General features: G+C 37.1%; 1 protein-coding gene across 2 annotated transcripts in view; it reads left to right on the top strand.

Moving 5' to 3' along the window:
- The window catches only part of prkd3 (protein kinase D3), a 110,555-nt gene that overhangs the window by 80,618 nt on the left and 19,097 nt on the right, over nucleotides 1-10,840 (top strand). For both annotated transcript variants that reach the window (XM_062041859.1, XM_062041857.1), the window contains 6 exons: nucleotides 360-517; nucleotides 1,143-1,353; nucleotides 1,439-1,516; nucleotides 1,587-1,773; nucleotides 3,558-3,681; nucleotides 3,831-3,908. In XM_062041859.1, the coding sequence (XP_061897843.1) occupies nucleotides 360-517; nucleotides 1,143-1,353; nucleotides 1,439-1,516; nucleotides 1,587-1,773; nucleotides 3,558-3,681; nucleotides 3,831-3,908 (836 nt within the window). The remainder of the gene's footprint in view (nucleotides 1-359; nucleotides 518-1,142; nucleotides 1,354-1,438; nucleotides 1,517-1,586; nucleotides 1,774-3,557; nucleotides 3,682-3,830; nucleotides 3,909-10,840) is intronic.

Here is a 10,840-nt window from a genome sequence, read left to right as displayed (position 1 = left end):
ATTGCAATGAATTGAAATTACAATTCAACATCCAGTGGGGTGGAAGCAATTCAATTAAAATTCCGATTACTTAAATTACTGTAATGGAAATCCAAGTTTGGAATTTTGCACAAGCCTCATATAACACACTCACATGCTCCTTGCTGAATCACAGCCACTAATTGCTGATGAAGTTTACTGCATTTGCTACAGCTCTGAATTTTTTTTTTTAAATTTAAGTAAATATTTGTAGTTGCTTCACATCATAGCCTTTATTCAAACCTATTAATCAGTACAGCCATCTTGTGGCTGACTTGCAAAACAAAAATATGTTCTACACGTCACGTCTTGTTGAAACACTTCAACTGTGTATGTTTCAGGGTGTGGCCTAAACTACCACAAGCGCTGTGCCTTTAAGATCCCAAATAACTGTACCGGTGTGCGAAAGAGGCGTTTGTCCAATGTGTCGCTGCCTGGACCATCCCTCTCGGTTCCCCGACCGGTACCTGCAGAGAATGCAGTGGTTGTCTTGGATGAGGTGAGTTCTATTGGAGGCTAACCCAAAACTATGTGGATCGTATTGCAACTGCTTGTCTTTTGAATGAGGTGGAAACATTTGCCAAACGCATTAAAATGCTATAATCCTAAAATGGAATGAAAAAAAGGATCACTATTCCAGTTGCTTTTGCATAAATTGTTTAATGTTTTCAAATATCAAATAGGCCTCTTGTTCCATGGGTGTATCTCTTGGGCCCTGTTGCTGCCACTTATGCATTAAATGTAATAGAGCTATGTGGCTAAATCTTCAGCAAGGCATTGTAGAATGTGTTTTGCATAAGCAGCTGTGAAAGATTCTGTTCTGGTCTGTGTCCTCGTGAAATGTCACCAGGAAATGTAATTATGCTAATGAGATGGGTCAGTAAACTCTCAATTTATGCATCCTCTCGCTCGCTGGCAAAAGTTTGCTTCACTTTGACAGCAACTTTCAGATGGCTCAGTTTATTCACATCAAGACTTCTCATTATGGTAATATATGACAATTGGAATAGTCTTATTTTGACGGCTAAGATTGTGTTGATTTTCCAATAAATTTCCAGCATGATTTATTTCTTGTCTTCATTTTTACAATGTTATTATTCGTTCTGTTGCCTGTGCATTCACAGCAACAGCAGCAGCAGCAGCAAAGGTCGCATCAAGAAGCAGGGAAGCGGATTCTCTCCTGGAGCGGCAGGCCTATCTGGATGGAGAAGATGGTGCTGGGTCGGGTCAAAGTACCCCACACCTTTGCCATTCACACCTACACCCGACCTACTATCTGCCAGTTCTGCAAGCGTCTACTCAAGGGTCTCTTTCGCCAGGGAATGCAGTGTAAAGGCAAGCCTCCTCTACCATTGTCAATTTTAATATTCAACTTTATGTATGCTAATCTTAGTGTTTTTCCCCCAATGTTTTTCATTAGATTGCAGATTCAACTGCCATAAGCGTTGTGCTTCAAAGGTACCGAGAGACTGTTTGGGGGAGGTGGACTTCAATGGCGGTACGTCCTCTAGCACATCTAAAAAGAAATGACCATTATTAATATGTGCAACGTTGATATACATTTGTAGAGCCAGCAAGCCCAGGCCCAGATTCAGACACAACTCTCGATACAATGGAAGTGGACAGCAGTGACATGGACGGCAGCAGAGGGCTAGATGACTCTGAAGAGCGCTCCACTCCAGATGAGAGAATGTTTGACATGGACTCTCCCTTTTTGGACAGAGATAAAGATGAGGAGCCCATTAAGACTATCAGGTATGGTACTTCGGTTTTTGACGGTTTGCAGTTTGTCTTGGTTATCGTACAGCCAGACATTGGGTCCTCTCCTTCCATGTGCTTAAGGGAAAAAAGCTGCGCAATTGCGCAAATTCTTGCTGTATAGCAAGATGTTCGCTTTAGGTGGAGAAACCTTTAAATATGGGCGTTCCCAGTTTAAATCTGGCCTTTGCGTATTCTCTCGCTGACTTAAGTACTTTTATTCTTTCACGCCTCTGAGGCTGGAATAAGTCCAGCACCCCTGGAAGGTGAAACAATATATTGCACTTGAAGTTTGTATGAAGTATACACACGTAATAAAATAAACTCTCAGAAAACTATCAAATCTATTCTGATTGCCTCAAATAAGATACCTGGAAATATTAATTGAGATGAGGATAAAAGAACCAGAATGCCACTATGAATTAACTATCAAAAATCTAAATGCACATTGTTGTCTTGTGAGTGTGACCGCGTGTATTTTGGTGGCGTTTGAACGTCCTGGTACTAACAGATGTTCAGTGTATGTGATTTACTCTGGATTGTGATCATTGAGCTTTACGTATTTAATAGAAAATACATGTATAATTTAGCCTTTGTTAGATGAGTCAATTGATTTGTTAAACAGTTAATATCAAACTGACTATCAAACACGCTCCCCCACACAAGCACATATACACACACAGAAACACACAAACAGCTGTCTACTTAGCCCCTCTGACATGTCACGACTTCGCATACATTTTTATTAAACATAACTCTTAACATCACAAATAACATCTAGGTTGTTATAATACCTTAACATAATACGTGAAACAAAGTTTATTCTACGGATTATTATTCACATCCATAGAAGAAGCTGTTGTAGCAAGCATACACATGCTACATCACCATGACAACATATGTTCACGTAACAAGCATTGCCTGATTTTGATACGGCTTTTTAAAAAATGTATAGTGTTATCTTTTTCCTGGATTTCAATGACATTCACAAACTCCATGCGCCAAAATGTTCACATAACCTAGTAAAAAAGGCGTCATTGCAAGGTCCATCTCATTAGTAATGAGCCTGCCTTCAATCCAATTTAAGCACTTATTCTTGATTTATGTGGGTAGGGCGTGTTCGCAGGCTGGATTGGAGAATACGAATAAGAGAAACGTGCGTAACTTTTAGCGGATAAAAAAAAACTCAAGCGCAAACGGAAGAATAGGGCTCATTGCATAACAATCAGACCATTTGCCCACGTATCATTCTGCGAAATCAAGTTAGCCCCCCCCCCCCCCACCTCCCCCCTAACCCTTATAGTGACTTAGTAGTCTCTGTGCTTTTTGAGTACTACTGCAAATAATAATCCTCTATGGAGCCAATTAAAGTTGCAAGTACCAGCACTTTGATAAAGAAGGTGAGAAACACTATTGAATTTAAGACGGAACTTGTAGTAAAGTATGAAGGTGGCGTTTATGTGGCTCTTCCAGCCCCTCCTCCCTCTCTGCTCATTGCTGTTATTGGCAAGTCATGTTTATTCATCCATTTCATTCACCATTTAAATGTATTTTGCATTATTTTCTGCATGTAAAACTATAATTATTTAATACAATGTGTTTTATGTTATTATTTTTGTGTGTCTCATTTTCTATGACAAAAATTGGTTCGCTTTTTATACAATTTGGTCTTCGTCTGAATTTTTACTTACGAAAACCGAGATACCACTGTTCTTTAAAACCTTATAGTTTTATTTGATTGAGCTTTAAATAAAAGTACAATTTTATGTGCTTGAATGTAGCCCCTCCACAAGCAGCAACATCCCATTGATGCGAGTGGTCCAGTCCATCAAACACACCAAGCGGCGGAGCTCCACCTTGGTTAAGGAGGGATGGATGGTTCATTATAGCAGCAAAGACAACCTGGTGAGATTGAGAAAGATCCTCAAAAGAGCTTAAATGGAACTGCGTTAAGCTCGTTCTATCAAGCTTCTCTACACGTGTAGCTTGCAGCACAGTTTATTGGTGGTAAGATTAATGTTTTCTAATACATACTATTTTTTTTATATACACAGCGGAAGAGGCATTACTGGAGATTGGACAGCAAAAGTCTAAGTCTATTTCAGAATGACACTGGAGCCAAGTTCTATAAAGTAAGCAAGACGTTATCATTGCAAGAAAACTTTGTCCTGTGTCCCATGTTAAATGTTAAATTATTTCAATATATAGTTATATCATAAAATATTAATGTGTAAGCAGATAGTTAATCACATTTTTATTTGAGTGAACTTATGCTATCTGGTCATACAATCAGTATGTATACTGTAATGTATATCATGTTGTGCTTTTTTTCCATTGATATAATAGAGTGCAATGACTGCCTGATGTTAAAACTAATGTGCCTCATTATTGAAGCTTTGATACAAGCTTACATTTTTTTTTGGCTTAAATACAATTTTGGGGACATTCTGCTCCACATTTGGTCATCAGAGCGCCACAAGAGCTTAAAGGCCTACTGACTTTTTAAAATTTAAACGGGGATAGCAAATCCATTCTATGTGTCATACTTGATCATTTCGCGATATTGCCATATTTTTGCTGAAAGGATTTAGTAGAGAACAACGACGATAAAGTTCTCAACTTTTGGTTGCTGATAAAAAAAAGTCTTGCCTATACCGGAAGTAGCGTGACGTCACAGGAGGAAGGACTCCTCACATTTACCCATTGTTTACGATGCAGCGAGAGAGATTCGGACCGAGAAAGCGACGATTACCCCATTAATTTGAGCGAGGATGAAAGATTCGTGGATGAGGAAAGTGAGAGTGAAGGACTAGAGAGGCAGTGCAGGACGTATCTTTTTTCGCTCTGACCGTAACTTAGGTGCAAGGGTTCATTGGATTCCACACTTTCTCCTTTTTCTATTGTGGATCACGGATTTGTATTTTAAACCACCTCGGATACTATACCCTCTTGAAAATGAGAGTCGAGAACGCGAAATGGACATTCACAGTGACTTTTATCTCCACGACAATACATCGGCGAAGCTCTTTAGCTACTGAGCTAACGTGATAGCATCAGGCTCAAATGCAGATAGAAACAAAATAAATAAACCCCTGACTGGAAGGATAGACAGAAGATCAACAATACTATTAAACCATGGACATGTAAATACACGGTTAATAATTTCCAGCTTGGCGAAAATTAACAATGCTGTTGCTAATGACGCCATTGAAGCTAACTTAGCTACGGGACGGCGGCGGGCGTTGTAGCTTTCGACGACACCCAGGGCCGCCATCAGAGTCGGCAAGAAACATATATTTCCCCAAAGTTAAGTTCGTGACATTCACATAGCGACACGCATGTACGGGCAAGCGATCAAATGTTTGGAAGCCAAAGCTGCACTCAGGGTAGCGCGTCTGCTATCCATCTCAAAGTCCTCCTGGTTGTGTTGCTGTAGTCCGCCACTAATACACCGATCGCACCTACAGCTTTCTTCTTTGCAGTCTCCATTGTTCATTAAACAAATTGCAAAAGATTCACCAACACAGATGTACAGAATACTGTGGAATTATGGGATGAAAACAGAGCTTTTTTGTATTGGATTCAATGGGTCCGAATACTTCCGTATCAACCATTGACGTCACGCGCATACGTCATCATACATAGACGTTTTCAACCGGAAGTGTGGCGGGAAATTTAAAATTGCACTTTATAAGTTAACCCGGCCGTATTGGCATGTGTTGTAATGTTAAGATTTCATCATTGATATATAAACTATCAGACTGCGTGGTCGGTAGTAGTGGGTTTCAGTAGGCCTTTAATAACACAGTAATTACGCACTGAGGACTTGGCGAGGTAGTTGCGAGATAATTTCTTCCACATGCGTGTTGATGGTTGTGTCTGTCGGGTGTCTGGGATGTTTTTGTGTTATATTTCGTGTCGCAGATTATGTGTTAAGACACCTCCTCATATTGTGGTGGGAGTTGTGCTACAGTGGGATAGTGAATCCTGTGTGTATCAGTGTCAAATAGTTTTTTTTTAATGTAGCGGTAACTTTAATTACTTTGGTCCTCTTACTGCTGTTTGGCCTTGTTCAGACTGCAGATCAATTCCAATTTGTTTGCCCATATGTGACCTGTATCGGATGTATTCATGTCACTCACTACGTTTCCATGCACTAATCTAGTCCGATTTCTCAAAATAGTTAATTTTTTTGTATTTTAACAGCTACGTGTGAAGTATAAGTGTTCATGCACTCTCTTTAAAGCCTGGTGTATACTCTTGTGTCACGTAGCTTGCGTAGGCGACGCCATCAATCCCCCTCCCCCTGCGCAGCCTCCTAATTTTAGCATGGATGAATTAATTCATTTTCCAGTTGAACTATGACATCACACTAGACATCTGCAGATCCTTAAAACTTGTTTTAAGTGATGTTCGCTGTAATATTGACACATATTACAAATAATACATCTCTAATGGCTATACTGATGTTAAATAGCAGACAGTATCAAGAAATGATCTTAGATTGCACTACAAACATGAGACGATTACAAAGAATGTATCGGGGCGGATGCAGGTCCGAAGCAAAGAAAGACAGAGGTTTTTCGAAGGGATTTTTGGACGAAGAATATGGAAGTAGAATTGTCTCACATCAACTTATATATATCAATATGATATTAATACATGTGCATATATTAATAAATGTACAAATACAAATGTGACATAAAAATAAATAAATAATTTGTATAAATAAACGCGTATTTGTAAAATATATTTTTGAGATTTTAAAATATATACAAATAAAATTTATAAATATAAAAATGTGACACACAAATAAATCAAGAATTTGTATAAATAAACGTGTATTTGTAAATATATTTTTGAGATTTGAATATAAATATGCTTGATTTTGTATTTGTATTGAATTTGCATATGTGGATCGCTTTTTTGCTTTTGTGTCGATGAGACATTCCTACCACTAACCAGATGCACAAATAAATGTGACCTACACACTCCCCTGTACAACCAGCGGAGGGCACTGCAGCCAGAGCGGTCTCTGTCATAGACATGGTCAGACACTGCGAGCCAATCACAGGCACAAATTCTTGATTTATTTGTATGTCACATTTTTATATTTATACATTTGATTTGAATATATTTTCAAATCTCAAAAATGTATTTACAAATACGCGTTTATTTATACAAATTATTTATTTATTTGTATATCACATTTGTATTTGTATATTTATTAATATATGCATATGTATTAATATCATATTGATATATATAAGTTGATGTGAGACAATTATTCATAGAAGAATCATGGAAACAGAACTTTTGAATGTCTTGGAGTTCATTCAAAAGGCTTTTTGGATTGATGGAAGGAGTTTTAAATCCCAAGATTGTTTGTGCCCCGACTGATACAGTTCCAGATGAAGGTTGCTATTGTTATGGACTATCTTGCCAGTTGTGTGGATTACAGAGTTATTGTTCATCAGTTTGCAGTGCGTAAATGCTGCATGAAGAGGTTTGTGTACGCTTTATTATTCGTCTTTAATATTCCTGTTTCATAATTTTTCATCTCATTCGTATTTCGTTCGGGAGTACAAAAAAGCCGGCATTTTACATTTCCTTAACTTCCTTCTTAAATAAATCTCTATTTCTTTTTTTTATTCCATCGATGCACTCAAAATGTTCTGTTCTTTTAATTTGTGAAGCAAATAAAAAGTATCCTCTTCATGACAATTGTTTCTACGTTTTTATTGAATGTTATCTGCTTCTGGGTTGTATCCCATGTGTCAACACTGGCGCATGCGTGATATGAAGGGTCCTCTCCGGCCGCACACACCCCCTTGAGAAATCTGATTTCCAATCGTATAATCCAGGTGTGTTAGTCCGACTTTTCAAAAACCGAACACAATCGTATTAAAGTGGGTTGTAGGAGGCTTATTTAGAGCCGAACTATTTGAGAAATCGGACTAATTTAGTGCATGGACACGTATTGACTTTGTACAGTACAATTCCGAATTTTTCAAATCCGACACAGGCCTTTTTCATATGTGGATATAAATCAGATATGTATGTGACTGCAGTTGGAATGATTGGGTCGCGTTCATCTGACCCATACATCATTATAAAGTGATGTGACATAATTCTTCCCCATAAAAGATGGTTGCAAAATATATAGTTGATAAATGAGCAGAAAACAGCCAAAATCCATATATTTCAGGAACTCACGTCTATGTTCCACCACTCCTGCCTGTGATTGCTCGCCCACAGGCTCTTCAGAGCATATGTTGAAAACATGTCCCACAAACTGCAAGAGCCAAAATGCTTGCCCTCTTTCTTTTTAATCTTCTATGTGCAATATTTCGGTCCAGAAAATGTTGACTTTGATTGCACAAAATCCTTGAAATTGTCACAAATGCGCCAGGAGTAAGACCTACTAGAATTGGAGCCATGTTTACTTCCGTAAACACTGCAGCTTGTGTGACATCATGACATCAGTTTGCGTTCACATTAGACATCACACTTTCTTGGTAATGTGAACAACTGTGTGAAAGATGAGATTTAACACAATCCCTGCAGTGTGAACTGTGACTGTCCAATAAGCTTGATAAACCTCAAATGACCTGGGGTGTGTTAACTTGCAGCCTTATGTGATTTCACTAAAGCACAGGGTTTTATTAATGAAGCTAATTTAAAGTTTGCAAATGCTTTAGTTTTGAGCTCCAAATTTTAGACGGTTTACTCAGTGTATTAGAATATGATAGATGAATTTAATTAATGCATTAGTAGATCAAGGGTCTCTACTGGTGCCTCGGCATCTGTTTTTCAATAACTCACCAAACGGTCAAAGTTTTTTTGCTTCAACGTCGTTACATTTACAACATTCAATATATCCGAAAAGGAGGAGGGCTAACTTAATTACCTTCTTCATGTATATCACTGATTACTCGCTCCTACCACAACTTTTACATGTTTACATTTACAATATTTCCTTTGTCATTCATGTTTAAATCTTGTTCACTTCCTGTGTGAAAATAAGTAAACAAATAAAAATTATATATATGTATATGTGTATATATAGTACGTATATATCAATAGGCAAAAAAGAGTTACAAAATGGCAGTATCTTGATTGTGCAGTGTACAGGAAAATATATTTATTTTTATGGATAAAATCAGATTAAAATAATAAATGCATTGTTATTCACATATAGAAAAGAACAAGGAAGGATATTATATAAAAACAAGTAAAGCAAACACAAATAGACAATAAAGATATTATCAATACTGCAGTCAAAATGAATTATCACACTGTTTGAATTGAGATCTTCTTTGTAAATAAAGTACAATTAAAATGTTAGCAGTCATGTGCTGTAAATAAAACAAATAGCCGCTCACCTCTGATTTATTTGGTTCACTTGCGGCAGGGGTATCTAACTGGTTTTTATTGAACGCCACATCACAATTATGGCTGCCCTCAGAGTACTGCTGGTAACAGTTAATATTTATGAAAATAAACCTATAATAGCCTAATTACAGAATTGCCTATGCATTTGCTTAAAGCGGAAACTTGATATACAAACTTAATTGGCTCCTAAACAAGGTTTGTAAATAGAAAAGTTCGTAAAAATAAGCAAATTTCTCTATAAGAAACAATGTAAATAAATATGAATAATTGGTTTCGGCCTTTTCCACCATTGAGTAAAAGTTTGTGTACTTTGAACACAATATAAAACACTATACAGTACTGTCTATCAAAGAAACATAACAAGGGGGCACAGGTGGGTAGAGTACCCACAAAGTGTACTCAAGTAAGAGCACCGTTACTTTAGAAAAATATGACTCAAGTAAAAAGTAGTCATCAAAATAATTACTTGAGTAAGAGTAAGTAAACATTGCATGAAAAAAATACTCAAGTATTGAATAACTTGCGTGTAACTTCTGATTTATTTTGTAGTTATTTTTTAATTGTTCTTGGAATACAACAGCAGTTGGTGTGTGTGTGTGTGTGTGTGTGTGTGTGTGTGTGTGTGTGTGTGTGTGTGTGTGTGTGTGTGTGTGTGTGTGTGTGTGTGTGTGTGTGTGTGTGTGTGTGTGTGTGTGTGTGTGTGTGTGTGTGTGTGTGTGTGCGTGCGTGTAAAATATAAAAATCATATACAATTTACTGCTTGATGTTTTCTACAGTTAGAAGTGGAATTATTGTAGGCTGAAATGTGAACATTTCTACTGACACACATGACAGCACATTATATAAATGTTATTTTTACTAGTTTGAAAGTACCGTATTTTTCGGAGTATAAGTCGCTCCGGAGTATAAGTCGCACCGGCTGAAAATGCATAATAAAGAAGAAAAAAAACATATAAGTCGCACTGGAGTATAAGTCGCATTTGTGGGGGAAATTTATTTGATAAAACCCAACACCAAGAATAGACATTTGAAAGGCAATTTAAAATAAATAAAGAATAGTGAACAACAGGCTGAATAAGTGTACGTTATATGACGCATGAATAACCAACTGAGAACGTGCCTGGTATGTTAACGTAACATATTATGGTAAGAGTCATTCAAATAACTATAACATATAGAACATGCTATACGTTTACCAAACAATCTGTCACTCCTAATCGCTAAATCCGATGAAATCTTATACGTCTAGTCTCTTACGTGAATGAGCTATATAATATTATTTGATATTTTACGGTAATTGTTAATAATTTCACACGTAAGTTGCTCCTGAGTATAAGTCAGACCCCCGGCCAAACTATGAAAAAAACTGCGACTTATGGTCCGAAAAATACGGTAATCATTTAAGTTTTGTGCTGCCTTGTCTGACTGTATGTCACTTTTTACAGTCAGTATGTTTATATGCACTTAATTAGTCTGATTTGTTAAATAATTCAGTTTCTTATATTTTCACAGCTACATGTGGAGTTGTAGTTTCCATGCTCTTATCTCTAATGTGACTGCTGGCCATACGCAGTGTTCCTCTCATATGCAAGGGGGCCAATTCAGCTTGTTTAATTGTGTTAGAATGTAAATTTATAATCAATAGATTATAAATAATTGTGATATAAAT

Source organism: Entelurus aequoreus, linkage group LG03, assembly GCF_033978785.1.
Source record: "Entelurus aequoreus isolate RoL-2023_Sb linkage group LG03, RoL_Eaeq_v1.1, whole genome shotgun sequence".
Classification (NCBI taxonomy): Eukaryota; Metazoa; Chordata; class Actinopteri; order Syngnathiformes; family Syngnathidae; genus Entelurus; species Entelurus aequoreus.
This window is presented reverse-complemented; position numbering and strand designations above follow the sequence as displayed.